General features: G+C 37.7%; 1 protein-coding gene across 3 annotated transcripts; it reads right to left on the reverse strand.

The window, feature by feature from the left end:
• Positions 1-350: 350 nt before the first annotated feature.
• Positions 351-20,437, reverse strand: LOC145772014 (WD repeat and SOCS box-containing protein 1-like). Of its 3 annotated transcripts, XR_014289270.1 has the most exons (10): positions 20,237-20,437; positions 17,695-17,896; positions 16,506-16,681; positions 15,613-15,722; positions 13,363-13,488; positions 5,474-5,655; positions 4,892-5,008; positions 3,139-3,183; positions 2,772-2,882; positions 2,198-2,216 (listed from the first exon to the last, which is right to left on the reverse strand). XR_014289270.1 is itself a non-coding variant. In XM_082583818.1 (9 exons), exons 1-9 carry the CDS (start codon positions 20,289-20,291, stop codon positions 2,045-2,047), a joined length of 1,221 nt encoding a protein of 406 aa, XP_082439944.1. In that variant the 5' UTR covers positions 20,292-20,437; the 3' UTR covers positions 351-2,044. The 3 variants fall into 3 exon arrangements, 2 of the variants coding, with proteins under 2 accessions (XP_082439944.1, XP_082439943.1); XM_082583818.1 differs by lacking the exon at positions 3,139-3,183 and having other exon boundaries at positions 351-2,216; positions 16,506-16,651; XM_082583817.1 differs by lacking the exon at positions 3,139-3,183 and having other exon boundaries at positions 351-2,216.
• Positions 20,438-21,972: the final 1,535 nt, after the last annotated feature.

Here is a 21,972-nt window from a genome sequence, read left to right on the forward strand (position 1 = left end):
AAAACAAAACTCCAGTAAGGGAACGTTCAAATATTACGTAACGCTTTTTTTCCGAATTTTTGACCCCCCCCCCTCCCCCATGTAACGCCAACGTAACGCTTTTTTCAATCCCCCCTCCCCCATGTAACGCTTTTTTACTACAAATTCAGCACAAAAAACTACCATTCCGTACTCGAAAGCGTTACGTAACGTTTTGCTTGAACCCCCTCCCCCCCGATGTGAGCTAACGTAACGCTTTGCATAAACCCCCCCCTCCCCCTCGAAGGCGTTACGTAATATTTGAACGTTCCCTAATGAATCGTTGCATGAGTTTTAAGACAAACCAAAGTAAAGATCACACAATCTTTCAATGCTAGCTTTGTATTTTGTGTATCACAGGCACATGAAAGAGAACAACGCAATATTTAATACTACACAGCAAGATAATCGAAAAAGACTTGACGTAGTGTCAAACTATTAATTAATTTGATAAAAAAAAAAAAACAATGACATTCAACCCTATATCGTCTTAGGTACAAGTACACGTCTTAGAAATGTTACAGCCCGTGCTCGTTTGGTTGGTAGCTATTTGACAGTACGTTCAGTGCAGCAAAATAGAATTTAAGTGATAAAATCGGTTAGATCACCAAACTTGAAAAGAATGAGGTATCACAAAATGACCTCGAATACCAGAAAAGTCTAGTTTCAATTCTCCGACATTCCAAAAATTGCCAGATGTAAAAATGCGATTTTAACTTAAATAAAAAAAGAAAACAACTGCAGCATTTGATATACAACTCACTCTGTGAATTCTTGAAAATATTGGAAAAAGTATCGGAACCGCTTTTCTATTCTCCAAATATTCGACTGAGACGCATTGAGAAGTACAAGGATAGTTAAACAGTTAACACCCTTTAGCCTTTTGCGGAAGTTGTAGCGTTGTAAAAAATAAAGGCGAGTCGAAGTCAGACCACAAAAGCTACAATACATAACAAAATACGGCCGGTCAATGCGAGGTTGACTTGAGCAACATATTATATCTATTGCTCAAATGAGACGCATCCTTGAAACAAGGACATTTGCATGAGAGGAACTTATCTTGTGCAATTACAGTCAACTCCACTTAACCGAACCACCCTGGCTTGGTTTCGACCGGTGTGGTCTGATTAATTGGACTTCTGTAAAAGCATGCCCTTTATCGTGTTATTACCCGATTCATCCCAAACAAGTTTGTTGTTCGTTAGTTTTGACAGAAAGGCAAAATCAAACAGGTTAATAATCGCCACCATTGAGAAAGCAGTTTGGTTTGGCAAACACTCGGCGTCTCGATCCAGCCTCTTGGCAGCATGAGGCTGCTCGTAAAAACGAAATAACACAATAGCGATGATCGATGATCAGGCAACATGTACAAACATCAGTTTGAAACACTGCGAATGCAAAATGAAAGAAACTTGAAACGAGAGTTCCACAAACAGTCGCCGTGCTGTGTTTGTCCACACCTGACGTGAACAACTACATCGTTCAATGACGCAATATTCTGAATTGTCAACTTGGCAAACAATACAATGATGTCATATAAGCACGAGGCCAATAAACGCAAATACAGGTGCGTATTTTGAAGTCACACGTTTAATCGCCTCTACCTGGACACCATTAAAAGTTATTATAATATGGTCCCGAGAAAGTAGAACACAGCATTTTCTTGTTATGAAAATTTTAGATCAAAAGTCATAACTAATAATAATCAACTTGTGTTCATCCTGTTTGGATGAATGTCTCTGAATCGCAATGGTGGTGTAATTTTTATACAGAACTGTCTGTCAACCGGTAATGAAGCAAAAGTCCATGCTTCCGCTTTAAAGGATACCCAGTTACCCACATTTCCGTGTAATACAATGTAATCTTCGCAAACGATATTTCCCACCAGAATTGGTGAAAATAATATTTCTTTTCAATAAAATCAAGTTCGTACAAATTTCACCACGAAAGGCTACTTCTTTGTGTATTCTGTGTTCTGCCGGAGATAAGTCACGTGACTTATTGTCTCTTCGCCGTTTCCATGGAATCAGTCAAGCGAAGAGCGGTAGGTTAGAAAATCCTTGATTGGCTGAGGCATAGGAAGTGATTGTATGACGTGGGAGGACATGGCTCTCCTAGCTGCAACACGGCAAATGTGTTTGAGGGAGAGGACACTGCCGTCCGGGTTGCTTACCAACGTCACCGCTCCATCTTGTTTCCTAAAGAAAACGTCATAATGGCTCACTTGTGAATGAAAAGCAATGATTTCGAGACATGATATTTCTGCAATGTCCAAGTACCGGGACATTAAGGCATAGCCAACTTACGATTTGCATCATTCTGCGATGTATGGTACTGTCCTTCCATTTGCTATAGAAAGAAGTTTTAATACAAGAGCATTCCTGGCTAACAGACATGATCCAGCATAGTTTGGTTGCCACCTTGACTTTAACAACAACCACCTTTACAGTCTATTTTGTCATGTCGGATATAAAAAGTGATGCTCAACAAAGCATTACTACAGAAGATAGCGCAATGGAATAATGCAAAATTTGCCAATAAAACACGCATACTTATTATTCAAATAAGTACATTTTTTTGTAAAAATAAAGTCAAGTTTGGGGATACCATTACTATAAGGCAACCTAGGGCGATCAAGTTTAGGTTGGGGATACGTCAGGGCAATCTAAAATGGCGACGTTTAATTTTTTTGACAAAATAAATCAAATATTACAAATGAATGTTGCTGAACAAATGACCAGTTGACCACTAACCCGACAGCAGCGATTCTCCCATCAGGAGAGAAGCGACATTGGTATCCAATCTTGTCCAAGGTGGTTTCTTGAATGGGAGCGCCTCGGTTCCAGGGTTTCCACAGCCGGAATCTGAAAAAAATCAATAAGATGAACCTATGGTAAAAACGTCTTTGATTTCAGAACATCATAAGAACAACTCCATAACGGGAATTTATTTAACCACTCGATTTTAACTTAAACTGTATGAACAAATTTATGCTGCCATTGCAGTTATGTTAATAACATCACTATTCAGTTCACGCAATAAAGATGAAGACACAAAACTGTGATTAACTTTTATGAAAAAGCAAGAGAGATAATATTGAAAGTTTCAGCACATGCATACCACTTCACTAGCTTCAGCAGTGCTCCCGAAACCATCCGAGACAGTCTGAGAGGAGTTAGTAGTTAGATGCCTAGCTAGGCTAGGCAGACTGATCAACAGTCGGGCTTTCAGCATTCACCCTTATTACGCTTTGTAAACTATAACCCCACACTGACGGCATACAGTGCAATATAATGCGTGCCTGCGCAATTCATTGTGGTTCAGGTCTAGATCAGGCATGGGCCAACTTTGTTGGTGTGGAACAAAATATGATATTGAATATTGACGACTTAGTGTGAATTATTTTAGCAAGCAATTACAGCAGTTACATTTACACGACCATTTAAATATCTTAAAAAGAGATGAAAAATCTCGAAAAATTTGCAAACAGTTGCTTAGTTAAAAGTTAAAACTTATTAACAACTGTATTCAAAAGATATTTTAGTTCTAGTTCACAGTCTACAATTCCAAATGTTTGTTCAACAACTTAGACTTCGCAAATGGTTTCAGAAAATATTAGGCGTATCACCGGAATCAGCGACCCAGCTTTACCAGCTCATCGGTTGATGTTAGTAAGACTAGCGAACCTGTCGTTGCATTGATCAAACCCAGAGAGCAAAATCTGTCATTTTTACATTGATTCAACGTCTGCAAACGTTGAATAATGTAAAAATAACGGAGTTTGCTATCTGGGTTTTACCGTACACCGCAGTCACAACAAAGTATCACCAACAGACGTTTGTTCAACACCGCAGGAATCACAGGTTACCTTAAGCGAGCCTTACAGAGAAAAATTGAGCGATAGCAGGTTCCATAGTAGGCCGCCTATGTCGGTGAGCAGCAAATGCCGACGGAAGCATATGGTGACTCAAGCATGTAAGCACTATAGTAGATCAACAGCGGTTTTTGGGAAATGAAGACTCTCTATAATACAGAACTTTCAACATGAAGCCTGGAAATAACACCGATCGCTAGAACATGGCGGGTCACGTGTTTGGCAATTGGCACATGTCTGATCTGGACCGCACGGAAATTGAACAGGTTCGCATTTTACTTGAAAAAGCAATAACCGACATGAACTTATTCGCTTGCTTTCACACAGAAGATAACATAAAACAACCACAATTAACAAATTATTTCAATTAAAAAGTTTTCATACAAAAACTTTACAAGCTGTTAATGTTAAGCCAAAGAACATATTCTGTGTGAAAACAAGTGTATTAGCATAACAACTACTATGTATGGCATGATACGCACGAAAGTGTCTTGCAACTATGCATGATTGCATGTAAGGCAGAGGTAAAATAGTGTGCAGAACGAAAACACTGATCCAAAAATACGATAAAGTTTTTATGGAGCCCTTGGGGAATACTTGACACTTTTTAACATTCAACTCAGGCATATCGGTAGTATGGCGGTAACCCCAACGCTAGAACAGCGCCAATTCATATGTTACATGAAAATATAAGAGCTGCTTCCTTGCCATCCCTAATGATAAATTGGTACTTTTTAACGTTTTAAATAATCACTTGCGCGTCATAAATGCACATTGTATAGCAAGCGGAAGAAAAAATTAGCAGTTTACAAATTAATTATGTTAAATCTAAAAGGCACTCAATTTATCAATAACAACAAGAAGAAATAATTTAAAAGTAGAATTAGTAAAAGTAAAATAAGTAGATAGTAAATGATAGTAGATAGTAATAAAAGTAGAACAACAAGTAGAAATAATTATAAAAGCAATTTATCTAAAGCTATAGTCTGATCGACCTACCGGTTGTCCTCGCACACAGTCGCAATCTTCAAGCCATCGCTGGAGAATGACACTGATGTCACCCACGAACCGTTCGCCCCACCTGCATATATAGCGCTAGGGAGAGGGTACTGGTGCCTGTGTGAATATAGTTGAACAAATCGTCTGTGAACTGTATCAGATATGTCGATCAGACACAAATGACGGTGACAAAGTTAAAGTCGTAAATCATGAACTGAATATAAGAAACGATGCGGCAATACACAGCATACTCGAACATAGTTCAAATAGGAAGCGCATCGTTGAGTAATGCATTAATGTGGCGCATGTGGTCTGCAATAAATAACCACAAGAACCAGAAGGTCGAAACAGGGACGCTGTGTGCCGCCATTACTCTCAATGAAACAATATGATACACCATGCAAAAGAAACAAGTGGCTACAACTTGTTTTGGAACCTAGTTTTAAAGGTTTTATTTTAGAACTATAAAAATTTAGTTTTAAAAGTTTAAGCCGCATACATCACAAGAAATATCCACGTTGGTGCACCCAGCCTTCAAGCGGCACTTTGTTACGCCTAAACTAATCCAATGAAACAACTTACCCCAGCAGCATGATTCGTTGTCCCAAATCAGGGTCCCATATCGCAACCGTCGTATCATGGGAGGCCGTGGCCAATAATGCGCCATCTGGTGACCAGGAGCAGGATACCACATCGTTGTTGTGGCCTTTCAGTGACTTCCAAGCCTGACAACTTCGTTTGTGATCCATCTTCCAAACTATGACCTGAGGGCAAGAAATATATCATCAGCATAAACAGACTTGTCTGTTTATGGTTTAAAAAAGTTACCTCTCTGCTCAAGTTAAATCATAAGCAGCTTAATAACTATGCAGTACAACGGTGAAATGTTATGTTTACATCCCAGACAGCAAACTAGTGCCTCTTTACATTGATTGAAATGTCTGCAGACGTTTGTTTTAGCGAGATCAGATCACCTTGGTCAGCCAAAAAACACCAGTACACGAATTGCGATGAAAGAGCGTTGACAAAATGAAGTTGGGAGGTTTATAAAGCTGCTGTGAGAAAATTTATTAAACGGCATTTAGCAACAGCTTTTTTGTTCTAGTGCTTTCATTCACAAGTACGCTATAATGCTTGCACAGTGTACTGTACACCTTCGTGGTAACTTGCACTTTTGCATGAATTGGATTGGCCATGATAACCCAACAAAAACGTAGCGTATTTGTTTGTGATTTACAATTACAAACCAACACATTTACAAAGCAGTAGTGCACTTGGCAAGCTGTCAAATCGATACTTTTCACTTCACCAGGCGATGGCTTGTTTGATATCACGCAGTACCAGAGATTTAGGTACAATTTTTTGTATTTTATGTGAACTGAAACGTTTCAATGCTTTCGGGCACAAAAAATCTGCTGGTTAATCACAAGTAAAAGTGTTCAACAAATACATAGCACCATCGCAAAAACGTTAACCCAACGGTGGATGATGAATCGTGTTCACCAGTCACTATGGCCCAACCACCTGGCATAACATAACTTTACGCGTCATAAGAGGCGTGGCAACTTCAACCAATCACGTCGCACAAATGGCGAGTGCTGAAATATCAAGCGATAGCAACCATGTTGGTCACGTAACAAAATATTTATGAAGTTCTTCAGTTTTTTTTGCTTTTCCCTGTTTGGAGGAAATGTGATAGAAATTGCAGAACACTGTGTGTGGACATGCAATTTGATGTTAAAACCTTGTAGTTTACAAATCATGTCAACCAAATCAAACTATGTTGAACTCAATCAAACATCTCGGCTGTGCCATAATGGAAAGTTCAGCTCCACATTCTTATATGCAATAACTACATTGGATAATGGAAAGCTTGAAATGATGAGAAATTAAGTTGACCATGAAGAGAAAAAAAAAGAATTATATACAATAAGTTATACTTAATACAATTACAGTACTATGAAAGAGTGAACTCAGGTTGAACCATTTCCAGAAACACAGATAGCTAAAATTGTTTTGAACGGGAAAACCTGACATTCTTTCGCAAAAAAACATCAAATATTTACATTGCGACGCCAAAATAATAGTGTGGTACAACTTAAGGCAATTGCAGCTCAGAAACATCCATTGATGTGCAGGCCTCGAAATTCACGGCGGACACGGCGGTCATGTCCGCCGTCACAGCATGTGATGTCCGCGGGAAGCACCATCTAGATCGGTCATATTTGTCCGCCGAGAAATAACACGGAAACTAGCGATACAAATCGTCATTGCATAGTACTAACAATTGCTGCGAGAATATAATTTCCCGCGCATTCTAGCGCGCATCCAGAAAATGTGAATACTGTATCTCTCACCCAGACAACAAAATCTATCATTCTTATATTAATTCAATGTAGACGCAGACGTTGAATCAATGTAAAAAGGATAAATTTGTTGACTGGGTCGCTTCCATTCAAGCAGGAAAACTTTCGATTCATAGGTTGCTTCAACGATTGATGACATTGAATCATCGTAACAAAGGTGAATTCTTCGCTAACAATCGATGGGAGTACCGGTACTTCCACACTAAGCAGCGCAACTTTGTTCAAGTTTTACCTCACAATGTCTGGCTTTGATCTCCGAGTAATATTGATAAGGCAAGGTTGGTTACAAAATTAGATTATACGAGTTCGGTAGGCTATTACAGCAAAATTTGTTAAGTTTTGGTATTACAATAAGAAAAGACCCAGGGAAAATTCACTTTCGCTCACATGACACGCAAAAATAAACTTAAAAAAAAGCCTGTGAAACGTTGCACAGCAGAAAATAGTAGCGTTAGTGTAGAAGTTTTCTGACTCGTGCCTAGAGCATTGTGACGCAAGAAGCCACACGACCTCGTTCAGTAGAAGTTAATCAGTTATGCGGCGTTTTGAGCAGGTACACGGCGCTTTGACTCTTCAAGCGCACGTCTTTCAGAGTGACTTCGCTGAAATTTTAAAATGCATTCTAAACCGTAGCTATAGTTCTCAAATGGCGAAGAATTTTCAAGATAAAGTGATTAAGCATGACGATCGACGCAAAAACTGGTGTGTCCGCCGTGAGACTTAATTTGTCCGCCGAGATAGCTGCTCAGACCGGACACGTTTGTCCGCCGTCAACAAAAACGAATTTCGAGGCCTGGATGTGAAACTGATGAAAGAATACTGCAGTATGTATAGCCATAGTATAACACAGGCGTAAGGCGGTTGTTTGTTTGCTTGGTTGGTCTTTAGTCAGAAACTTTGCGTTTGACAAGAAACGTGGCAAGTGTTTAGAATACAGAAAATTTAAATTTGCCTCAACTGTTATTCCATTGAACTAAGCAGCACAAAATAACAACCCTTGCTGAACTAATTTAAATTTCAGCCATAATTTAGCCTCCAAATCCAAGACACAATTTAGTCTGTCCTAACTTCACCTATCGAACACACAACAAAACATCTAAACCGTGGCCTACGAATCTAAACCCGTTTTGATTCAAATGGAAAGCGAATGTCAATGACAAAATCGGGCTGACATGAAACAATCGATGCTCAAAGCCAGGGTGTTCAAACTTTTTCTCAGTCGGGCCAGATTTGATAACACGGAAGTGCATGCGAGCCAACAGCCTTCTCTAACAATCTTGTTTTGCGTGAAAATGCATGTAATATGTATGGTAATGTTGTATAATTTAATGTCACTTTCGTGCAACAAAGCTATATGCAATTATGTATATGGAAGTATTTTGTTATATTACGGGATATGATAGATGTGGTGACTATTAGTTTTTTTTTCATCGGAAATTAACACATTAGAAACTTTGTAAAACACAGCTGTGTTAATGTGAAGGATGTAACTGACGTCTTGGTTCCTATATACCCTGGTCCAGTCCGGATCGAGGTTAATGGCAGTCAAGCGTAAAATATGACGTAGGTGGGAGTCGCTCAGCTTTGATCTCAAGCGGTCCTTGTTCAAGTTCATAACCAAGAACGTCTACTTACGAACCGAACAAGCTCAACAATTTGCTTGCAAAGTTTCGCATTTCAGAAAGTTTGTTTTTATCTAGCTGCTGGTAAAATAGCACAAAAGATGTTGTTGTAGGCTTCGCAGAGAAGCTTAATTAGCTACAGGTGAGCTGGAGCCTCATCAGGGTTCAAGCAGAAAGAAGTGAATGGCAATAAGTCCTTACAATACAATTAGCGGCAAAATCTTGAAAGCAGTCGTTGAATTTCTTAGCAAGAAAATGAATGAATGCTCGATATCTGTGACAAAATACTATCTATTTTTTTTTTAAATATAAATTGAACTTGTATGATTTCTGTATGTCTGGGGGCCAAAAAGAACACATTGTGGAACAACAGGCGCGGGCCATACAAACACGTATCGAAGGCCGGTGTAACGGTCCAGGAGTTACTGCGGTCTGAAAGTTACCGTAACTTCTGGACCGCGTATACGCGGTCTGAAAGTTACTGCCAGTCCAGAAGTTACTAAAACAGGGTTTTCAGATTTGACGCTTGCAGCAGATTTGTATAAATGATTTCAACATTGGAAACATGTTGAACTTGAAGACTTATCCACCATTGCATCTTAACATGATTTACCGCAGAAACGTAATTGGGAATGAAGCGAAAATAAGATGAAAGTTAAAAGATGAGTTTTGTACCAGAAATTGTTGCTGTTTTGGAATGAAATTTGAATTTGTAACCTAACAATTTACGTAGGCTATCATTTTAACCTGATTTGTTTGTATTATACCATTTGAAGTTGTGTCCGTGCCTTACGTGCGTTGGCAAATAAATTTGCATGGGGAGGTGATTGACTAGATGACCACTTAGCCTATAGTCTTTTGCTGTCATCCTGATTGTGCTGTAATGCAACCTACGATTTACAATGTAGTACCGTATTATGAGTGTTTTATTGACTCATTGTAGGCTATATGGCTCTGTTGAAACAAATAATTTAATTGCTCATCGCTCCAAACATTTCAAAGTTTAAATCGGGCTATACGTGAATCGGTGGCATTTAATAAGCTATACAGCATTACAGCAACAAGCCTTAATATATCGTGCAAAGTTTGCATTTGAAGGCTGACTTGTTAGCCGCTGGTGTTGAGTTGTAGTTGACGAACATAGTCTTTGACTATATTTTATGTAGGCCTATTTCATGCAAGTTAAAACCAAAGTTTTCTAGTGAATGAAGCACTGAGCCTATTTTTGGTCTGGTTCTTCAAACTACCGTTTTGAAGAAACATAAAGTAACTTAAGCTACATGTAGGCCAACCAGTAGTCAAAACGCCATCAACCTTCAGTGAGTAGGCTATCACAGTCTCACACGCGGGGAAGGCTTTAGCTTTTACGAAAGTGTTGAACACTTTGAGATTCCAATGAATTTCCGTTGGACTCCCATCGAAAACACGTGGCACAAAACTTAAAAGTCTAGAATTATGGTTTCGTAGTGAGAATATTTATCCTTGGGATTCATCTTTCGCACACTTGCAGAGGGTTTAATCTACTGACCAAGTGAAGTTTCAGTCCATTTACAAGTTTTCCCAAAAGAATTTCGAAAAAGCACACCCACTTACAATAGCAGTAACTTTTGGACTGCTTCTGCGGCGTTGCAGTCTGGAAGTTACTGTCAGTCCAAAAGTTACCAGCGGTGCCAGGCGTTTTCACAATCGATAGAAAAGCGAAAATTGTTTTAACTAAGTGTAATGAATTCATTGCTCTCAAACTAATGCAAGCTTTTCAGTTAACATTACAAAATACTTATAATTATTAATCTGACCTTTTGAGAGGTTAAAAATTTAATTATTTTTTGGAAACAAAATTAAATAAAATTTAAATGAAATATTTGGCAACTCTTGTAACTTTTGGCATGCAGTAACTCTTGGACTGCTACACCGGATTTGCCCCATGGAGCGGACTTTGACACCACTGCTGAAAGCGATGCTACTGTATCAATTCGATTCGATCACAACAACGCTTCATGGGTTCGAATCCAAACTGCCGCAAAACATTCAATTTCAAACAACAACCCAAAAATTACCGTTATAAAATGATTACAGAAAAGGTACAGCGTTACTGATCAAGAGACGATTATATTAACAGATGAAACAAGATAAACAACAAGCCGAGCCTACATGGAATGCCCTAGACTAGAGCATACACAGGCACCAAATGGCCAGTTACTGTATTGATACAAGGTACAGCTTGATTATAACTTTAACATGAGAAATATAACGTAGATCTGCATGTTGCCCTCTTTATTTTTGCACATCTTCCATGTACCTACTTCCTCCATTTCGTTCACATAACAGAATTTGACATTAATCTTCCTCCACATACACCACAAGGGTCAATATTGCTCATCGTAGTTTCCCCTTCTGTTGCACTTATCACCACCTTTGTCATTCTGATATTGACATGCATTCCTTTGTATTGAAGCGACTCCTAAGCGACTATTAAAGCGACTCCTTCCACTTCTTAAATTTCTGTCTCAGATCTTCCATCATGGTACCCAACAAAACCAAATCATCGGTGTACAGTATCTCCATCGATGAATCTTCCCTTGCGCGTTCGGTGATCACATCAACCACGATGGAAAAAATCCGAGGAGAAAGGACAGAACCCTGGTGCAGACCGACCTTCACTGAAAACTCGTCTGAGAGGACAGACCCAATGCGAACTCTTGACCTTGCACCGTCACTCCGTCATAAAGATTCATTGTTGCTTGCGCAAGTGCTTCTGGTACCCCTTTTTTTCTCATCGCCCATTTCATCACTCTTCTCGGAACTCTGTCAAACGCCTTTTTCATGTCCATAAAACACATAAGTAATTTCTTTCCGTTGTCTCGATATTCCTCAAAATAAAGCGGAATCTGTCATCCCTTTGCTAGGCATAAATCCACACTGCATCTCGTCCAGGTTCACGAATGATCTTATCCTATTCTCCATTCTACAACACCCTTTCCATCATAAAAAAATAAACTTACTAATACAAATCAAGAATATCTGTATAACAAAAGTTTCGTTCATTGTCGGGCCCAATGCAAGTGACCGAGTCTGACACAGATGTTAAAAAATGTTTTGTCTTAGTCTTCAACTCTTAAGTGTTTTTTTTACAGCATACTGTTTGCAATCGTTTCATACATTTTTCAGGTAATGAAGGTTTGAAAATGAAATAAAAAACGCGAAGTCATAGCTGCTGATTATATCTTTCTACATATCAGGTTAGTTTCTACTCAGTTAGAACTGTGAAATGTCTTTCTTTGTCAATTTCAGAAATCAAATTTCAAAACTACAAAAATTCTGTCTCATCATTTTAATTTTCACAGATTGTTGGCAAACATGACTTTTTTGAAAAAATATTTTTGCATGTTTTATGTTGATCAAAACAACATGTTTTTATTAAATATCAATTGACATCTTTTACAAACTGGTGATCTGCCAATGCATCCATAACACACAAGTGAAACTGCTTTAGTGATCAGTGCACACAGCTTAACCACAGAAGACATGGCGCTCAATCAGAAAAGCTAACCCTTTCCGATGTCTGATCAATGTACAAAAATAGCCTTTGTCGACAAGATAAAACGAAAAGCTGCTCCGGTATTCCCAAGGGCGTTTGCGTCATGTCTAGAAACGCTTTTTGATCATCGCTCACGATCAAGAATCAACTGATGATTTACCTTACAAGAATAAGACAGAACAGGTTGCTACAAGAACAAAACAAACCCAGGAGCTTGCGCAGATTCGAACCTGGAATTTTCGGCTCCTGAGTCCTGAGCTAACATTCCCAATGAGCCCCAATTTGTGAACCAGCATGCAGTGTAATAGATTACGTGATCATGTGAAACAATCTTAGCCCATTTAATGACCCTCAGAATTCAATTCGCATGAGAGATTTTGTGTGACTTTATAGTTATACAAACGTTTAGCACAAAATCTAGGCTGGTGTTGGGTATTTATAGCAAACAAAACACGACTACTACCCCGTATGCCCTTCTGCTGTAATTATACAGCATCATATATACACTACACAGCCTGTTGGCAGCAACCAGCAGTGATCTTTGCAGTAACGCACGATTTTGTGCGTCACACAAATGCCTGCAGTTGCTCATAGTATCGTAGTGTTTCACAATTCAGCCACATGATCAGCTCAGCAATAGAACTGCATGTGCTATCACTATGTTTTGTAAGCGCTAACCTGATACTGCGTTCAGGGCAAGCCAGGTGAACAAGCGAATGACCAAGATATTTGGGTTTTATTTATATTTTGTAATATTAAGAAACAGAAGATAATTTTCTAAGCCGAATCACCCGTGCGCCTGGCATCTAACCATTGTACGCAAAGCTTCAAACTGTGTTCAATTGTTTTACAAATATAAGTTGTTAACCGACGGCCAATGTTGACCATCAAAAGCATAATCAAGCAAAAGAACATTTGCTAAAAAAGTAAAAACTTAAATCTTACCGACTTTCCCATTCCCACGGATGCAAGAAGATGGTTATTTGAAGGAGAGAATGCACAGTCTAGGACAGGCCATTTGTGGCCCTTCATGGTCAAAGTCATGTTGCCATCATCTGCCAAGTCCCATACCTTCGAACAGGTATGAATGTTTTGTTAGCGTCATTCAATCTTAGAAGTCATTTAAAACTATGAACCCGTATAAATCACATGATCACCATTTTTACATGAAACTAACTAAAGCTAAAACTAAAAAAAACATAAAAAAAACACATTCGTTCAGTAAAACTGTTTGGCAACAGAGTGTAGTGAAAAAAAAAATGTATGCAAAAACTAGATGTGTTAAAAGTGGCGTTTAGGTGTAAAAACAACTTCTAAAGTAATTTGGGTCATCTTCCACCTGTATCCAGGTGGCTAAATGGTCCGAAAGGTCACGTGACCTTCAAAGTCGGCAAAAATTTCATAACTTGAGAACTGGTTTAGCTAGAATGCTGGTTCTTGGATTATAATGCTCAGAAGGTCCATGTTTATACCTGCTATTAGAAGATTTTTGTTTCTAATTATACCACGTTAATCACAAATTGGCAAAAACACATTTTTTCTTAAATATCAGCTACAATGCAAAGAAAAGAATTGTATACGGTATACACTATACAGGTGTGCGTTTACCAGCCTATTTTATACCACTGCTAGGCCAGTACAACGATACACATTTAAGTATTATACATTCATTATGTTACACTATAATTATACATAGGCGCCGACTTCTATTTTTGCACGGGGTGGCGAATAGCACAATATGGCAACCTAAAAACTTTCAAACTGCATGTTTTTGCTTGATTTTTACTAAGCCTGTTTCGTAGATGCAATTGTCTTTTCACACCTGATTTGTAGCTCGATAATTTACAAAGCAACTTTAAAACAAAGCACAGGAGGTATGTCGTGAATTTGATTGTTACGTTGCTGCTCTGACTTACTGACACTGCTCTGACACAAAGTATTTTTGCGAACAGCAGCTCTGTCAATCCAACTGTTAATCAACTGGTCAAGTTGTAACCGTGAAGCTTCAGCTTGATAAACATTTAAAATTAGGACGTGGTTCAATCGCTGTTGCGTCATGGTAGATCGCAAGTAGGTTAAAAATTATCAAAAAAGATTTTTGAGGGAGACAATGGAAAGATTGTATTTTATTGATTAATAAATCCCATTGTAAACCTAACAAATGTAACAATGACTTATGACAAGTAACAAATAAACCGATCGCAACAACAACAAGGAAAAAACTCGTAGCCACGTGTTGCATAATCTTCAGGAAGCTTGCTTGATGTTACGCGAGCATCATGCTTGTGACAAAAACAATCATTTTCTTCGCAATACTGTATTGGTTACCCTCTTGCTTTACGTTGACTTGAAGCTAAAACCAATGATCAAAAAAAGATTTAAACGTCCGTTCAAATTACATTTATTTGCAGTAAGTAAGGTAACCAAAACGGGGTGGCGGCCACCCCGTAACCCCGTAAGTCGGCGCCAGTGACTATATATAAAAAAACGAAAATTGAGCTGTTATGTATGCAGCTTGTGCATGATCACTGATTCGTGCTACTTAATAAGTTTGCCCATCAGTTCAATGGGACATGAACAATACATTGAACTGATGGGGACATGTCTAACACAATTCAGCACTCACTGGTTAAAACAAATGGTTTTTAGATAAAAATTCCTTGAAGATCCATGTTTTCATTATCTGCTGAGCGTCTATAACATTACTACATTAATGGCTGATAGAAAAGTATAATCACATACTGTACATTTGCAAAACATGTTTAGCAAACAAACCAGGAGAACCAAAAACAAGCTTACTACGGTAGCTTAACCGATTTTTAAGTTATGAAATTTTTGCCGATTTTGAAGTTCACATGACCGTTCGGGCCACTTAGCCACACGCCACTTCTAACACATCTAGTTTCTGAATAGGAGAAAAAAACTTTTTTACTCTATCCTATTCGGCAAATTCATTAAAAACAGTATATACGACCATTCACAAGTGTTTAACAATCTGATGGTTTCTTAAAACACAGCTTTTGGTTCTTCGTGAGCAGTTGAAAAATGTGCTTTGCTGAGCACTAAGAACCGTTTAACATAAAAAACTTTAAAATGATACTTTACATGGAAACTCTAACAGCATCACAGCACTTATACAAACAGAAAACACAGTGACTGAATTGAAGATCAAACACAATGATCTGAGACACTCACTTTTAACGTTTTGTCTCCGGAGCAAGACACAAGGATGGGAACACCACAGGAGGAGAATGCCAACCCATTGACACTAGCTTGGTGATCAGATAGGTGGAATACAAGAACTTCTAAAGAACAGGAAAGGGTTTTTTAAATTCGTTAAACTCGTGAGTTGATGGTATAAAACTTAACTGACTAAACTCAAAACATCTAAATGCGTGACGTATGATGTGAAGTATGTTACTAGGAATTGTGAAGAGACAAAACAAAAAATGTATCACAAAGTTCCGTTTTTTGTGTTTTTATTTTACAGCAGGAAAAGTTTCAGACATTGTTTGTTTTTTATCGACATCAAGATTAGTGAAAAACAAATGCAAGTCAGTAACGCAGATTAGAAATTGGTGTAGATGCGGAGATGAACTTTTTAAAGTAAATTAATCGTTCTGAACTTGGCATACTACAAAGCGTGGTATGTTTATACGCAATTGAAATGTCTCCACACAAGCGGAGGCTGGTTTCTCCGACACAAGAGGTTTGCAATTTCAAGTAACATTATAAAGTAAACCAATAACGTCTGGTTGAGCCGCGCAATAACCTCCCCGTGGCAAGGTATAAAAACTACGTGAGTTACAACACGTTCCAAAGCGTGCTGGTGCAGTAGTATACACATCAACTAACACTCGCCAAGCCTAACAAAGAAGCACAAAACAAGTCGAACTTTTAAGAAATGTGCATCAACACTTTTACACTTTTAATAGCAATGACTGCCTTTGAATCGGTGTTAAATATTTGAAGAACCAGATAATTGAAATTTCCCATTCATCAGTGTTTGTTGTTGTTGGTGAGGCAGCTTAATTGTAAGATACGGAAAGAAAGGTAATTTTAAGTCCAGCTTAAACATATATTTTTACCTGTTTCCACGTTCCATATTTTAATTGCTCCACCACTCAAACCAACAGCCAACAATGACGTAGTAGGAAAGCGAAAAGAGACAGACTTGAACACAGGTGCGAACTCCATTGACCTCACTTCACTGCCACAGTCAATCACGCGGCCACTAGCGAACGTAGCAACCGGTTGATTACTGCTACAAATACTTGTCAAGATTTCATTTCAAGTTGGAGATCATTGCAAAATAAAAATCTATGTAAATTCTGTCAATACCCTGCTGTGTGTAGATCAACATTTGTTACTGAGATACTTGCGTCCTCACAAATACAACCTTCTGGCCAGAGCTTGTTTAAACCAGAAACCACACAAAATTGTCACATGATTAGATAGCAAATGAGCTATCTAACAACAAGGCATAAAGTTGGTCAACATTTGTTTATGTAGAAGTGATAGTATTAAAACCTTGCTTCTGTAAATTGGTAACAAAATTACAATTAGCAGTATCAATAGTCTTCCTGCTTTTGAAGAAGAATTTTACATATTATATAACCTTTAGAACTTATCGACTAAAACACACTCTGATAGGCTTGTTCCTTAAGAGTAATCCACAAAAAACAGGGTTGAGAAAAACCCGGGTTTTTTAAAAAAGCCCAACCCGCATGGGTTTTTTTGGGGTTTATTTAAAAAAGATGCAAAAAGGGTAGATTCATGCTTATTTCACCTCAAATACTACTTTTTACCAATGAAGTGCCTCTCACTCACAGTACATGCTGGCATAACTCAATAAAATAATGCACTAGGGCTGTTTAACTATGAGGCCTTCTTGCATTTATAAATGAGTTTTAGCGTAGTACAAGGTGGCATTACTTGATTTTTGTGTACAAAAATATCCGCTGTGTTTTCAATTTATCTTTGGAAACTTCCTTCACAATCACATCCTAAAGTCCTAATTTGAAGTTTGTTTTAAGTACCTTGTAGTACTTTGGTTTATTTTTTCAATTTTCTGATAAAAATTGGACAAACAAACGAGCACAAACGACGATGATTTAACCCTCAAGGTGTGCAGTTGGGAACACACTTTAAGCACCTTGTTAACCTAGATAGGTGGTCAGCACAATGTGGGCTGCAAGTAAAATATGCCTATTGACAGATTTTTCAAAGTGAGGATAAATATTCATTGGCAAAGAGTAAAGTACAGAAAAAAAATACCTATTAATGCTCTGGGTAGAGAAACCTTCCACTGCTGCTTCGCCAGCATCGTATTTAATTACTTTGATAACACCATGACCGGTTGTCCAAGCAAATCTTCGACCAGTCTTGCAGAAGGCACAGCACCTTGCTTCCCTGCCTGGCTTCCAACGACCTGTTCTTCGATGGATGCTGGCGAGCTCATTAACGCGACTGAAATCAACTGTAAAAATATCTGTATTATTAGTACATTAAGAACAAGCACCCATGGTCCCATGCAGTTATTTCATGAAACTTCTATGAAAGACAATGAGAACATAATCTGTGTTGAAATTAATGGAATGTGGTAACTAATACTATATAATAATTCAACAATTATTATTTTAATTGCTGGCCTGGTTTTTATAGAACTCCATCCATTTTATAAAACTCTAGAAAATCATGTGGCAATTAATAGATATATTATAGTCCATATGCGTATTTGTGATTATCTTTTTTCAAGGACTGAAAAAAACGGTACAACTTTGCCAAAATGTCATGAGCTAACTGAAAATTATTTGTTGTAAATTTTGTTGTATAGGGGGTAATTCTTGTTGTAATGGCTTATCTGGGTTGCAAAAGCATGTACTCAAGCATGCAACAACTAAAATTGTTAGAAGTAATCTTTTTTATTATTATTTTTTCGTTTTATTTTGCTAGGCAAACTTGTGCTGAAAATGGCAACTTTGCTCTAAGCTTGTTTTTCAGCTATATTTTACACATTTATTTGTAGATCAAGCAATTTTAACATGGTATCTCACAACTTTGGTCACAGAAGCGGGGTTTTTAAAAAAAACTTACAGTGGAAAAATAACTTTCTTTTTTGTTTTCACAGTTTTTTGTGGTAATTGCTAAAATGACAGCTTTAGCTTTGCTTAATGGTTTGTCTTCTCATGTCTTTTTAAGCCATAAACAAATTTAATTGAAAACTTTTTGCAAAAGAAAATGGCTGTGGCTATATTTACATTATATAGTTGAGGATATATTTACACTATGTAGTGTTCACACTATATAGCCTAGTAGAGGATATGTTTACACTATATATATATGATAGTATTCACAATATGTATAATATAGCCTAGTTGAGGCTATATTATACTGTGAATACTATATAGTGTAAATGGGCGCCTAAACCGTGGGGGCATGGGTGCCAGGCATTAAACTTATTGGTACATAAAAGAATAGATGAACTAGCGATCAGCAGCAGGAAAACATTTTCTAATGCAAACCGCAACAACTTTGCGATAAATAATCACTAGAGCGAGTAGCGATGCTACAATCCCACGTAGCAAAAATCTACCATTTTGTGTCGATTCAATGTCATCAGATGTTGAATGCACCCACAAACAACACAATTTGCTGCGTAGACACAGTGTGCGTTTAGCTTCATGCGCTTGCAAACAGACTCTATCTCGATGTTTAACGCCTTTCGAAAGTCAAAACCGCTGCAGTGAATTGTCACGGCAGTGAAAAACCCCTGCTGTGAATAGTCACGGCAGTGAATCGGTCGCTGTGAAAATGAAGTCTCTGCCCGATGACCAACACAACAAGGACTGGTACAAACCGCTTTGCGCATAAAAACCCGATCAAAGGCGGGAATATGAGCAAACGCTTTTGTTTCATCTGCAACACGAAAACGGGTGTTTTACAGTGAATTGAAAGCAGGTTAATCATAAGTTGCGATATTTATTATGTCATCCATCTGAGTGACATTTTGATGAATTTATGTTGCTGTTGATGAAACACGCTTTCGCCCCCACGGCCAAAAAATAGTTAGGCGCCTATGTTTACACTATATAGTTGAAGCTATATTACACTATAGCCTATAGTTGAAGCAAAATACTGTTGCCAAATAAGGAATTCTGTCCTAATTTATTTAAAGCTGTCAAAAACATCCTAACTCTGACAACACCTGATTGTAACCATGGCAACAAGTGTGTAAAAATAGCCACTTTGAAAGAAAAAAGTGATTTAGAACACACATGAAACTGAAACTTAATCACATTTTTTATACCAAATAACCTGTCCAGCTAAATATGCTGACGGTGAAGTGTTACCACAGTGAGATGAAAAGCTTCAACAAGTCAAACCGATTTATTTGAGTTCGATGGCACAGTATAGGCCTAATAAATAAGTGAATAAAGCTGTTGTGCAACAGAACGAAAATTTGGCATGGCTAAGACAGACCATAAGCACTAAGCAGTCATCCAGTTAGCCTCAACATGACCACATATCTAACTACACATACAGGCAGGTGTGTAGACAGGCAAACCACTTCAATTGAAAAGGATTAGCAAGTTACATTGACAATCACCATTTCCTGGAAAAGTTATGAATTTCCATTTGGCAAAAAAGTCTGAGCAGGAACTTTGATGTTGCTCAATTTTTTTCTTCAACCATGTCAATGTCAAGGGACAAAATTGGGAGATGAATAGCTCCGTGGACGTGGACTAATTACAAAACCCTGTTAACTGATGAACTTGCAGTTTTTATTCAAATAAAATAAGCTAAATATGCTGCTCACCTCTTTTCGACTTTTCTGCGTATTTTAATTGCACACTTTCAATCAAATTAACCATTTCAAATGCAAAGACAGCTTGATTTATTTTTCTTCTGTTTTTCAAAGCAAGAACCACACTGTTGTTGAAACAACAAAAAAATAGTAACAAGTAGCCTATCAGTATTAAGTGGTTTAGGTTTTATGAGTAATTTAGCACAACACTAATCTATCTGTGAATACAAAAAAACACATATATATGATACATCAAATTAAAAATATGGCAGTGGCTATTTGACCGGCTCCTGTCTTTGAATCTGAAACACTATTTGACCAGTCATGACGTCACTGCATAAGCACTTTTTTCTTTTTCTCTTTCAAAGCAAAAGACGAGAAGCGCCGACATAAGTTCTAAATTCAACACGTATTCTTCAACTCAGTCCGTGGCGCGTAGGGTTCGTCTCCGGCTGCCAATCTGGATGGGATGAGTTCGATAATATCCGAAAGCAATCTTTTTTTCATTTTTTTTTTTTTATCTAAATTTTGACCCGAAGCGCATTTATGTGGTCAATTTTTAATTTGAGTAGCCTACAGTCCAAGTTAGTTAATAGTTCTCAAGTTAGTTATATACAATACTTCTTTTAAAAGAAATGATAATGGTAAAACCATTTTTTAAAGAAGTATTGTATATAACTAACTTGAGAGAAAAATGTAGGGTCGTTCGGCAACACACGTTCACTTATGACGATCGGAAAATTACCAAGAGAAATTCTCAAATTCCAGCAAATTAAAAAAACTCTAACATTATTACTCACATTTGAAAAGACATAAAAAATGGGCTGTAGGCTACTCAAATTAAAAATTGACCACAAAAATGCGCTTCGGGTCAAAATTTAGATAAAAAAAAAATGAAAAAAAAAATGCTTCCGGATAGTATCGAACTCATCCCCTCTAGATTGGCAGCCGGAGACATAACGCACGCGCCACGGACTAAGTTGAAGAATACGTGTTGAAGTTAGAACTTATATCGGCGCTTCTCGTCTGTTGCTTTGAAAGAGAAAAAGAAAAAAGTGCTTATGTAGTGACGTCATGACCGGTCAAATAGTTTTTCAGATTCAAAGACCGGAGCCGGTCAAATAGCCACTGCCTAAAAATATTTAAGGTATGAAAACCGTTCTGTATTTAAACCTTTTTTGAGTCTAGTGCAATAAAAGCCAGCAACTTTAATTAGTATAGGCCTAATCAAATAATAAATTTATTGTATTTTAAAGTAAAACTAATGCTATTTTAATTGTAATGCACCTAATAGCCTACTGATATAAATTAATCAACTACGGTAGCCTTCTTCAATCAGACTGTTTGCTTTGGTTAAGTTTTAAAGACCAGAAAGGTCCAACCTAAGTTAGTACAAAGAAATCTAAGTCAAAATAGTGTAATAATTATGTTTTATTTTGAACCCATTGCAACAACGCGCTACACTGGGATTCATAGATGCAAAACAAGCAAACAACAGGAAGCACACAGACATATGGAAAAGTCTTTAAGTTAGCTGCACTCCTTATTTTGGTATAGGCTACTATACGTCTAACTAAGTTTTAAACAACATTTTTCGCAACTTAATGAAACAGCTCAACAATTGAACTAAATCAGATTAGTTACAGGGTTTTACAGTTTCTTTTGAGCAGACTCCTAGTCTTGCTCCTAGTCCTCAATCCTGATTGTTTCATTTGTTTCTTGTTTGCATCATTGGCAAGGTTGCCAGA

This window comes from Aplidium turbinatum, chromosome 6 (genome assembly GCF_918807975.1).
Source record: "Aplidium turbinatum chromosome 6, kaAplTurb1.1, whole genome shotgun sequence".
NCBI lineage: Eukaryota > Metazoa > Chordata > Ascidiacea > Aplousobranchia > Polyclinidae > Aplidium > Aplidium turbinatum.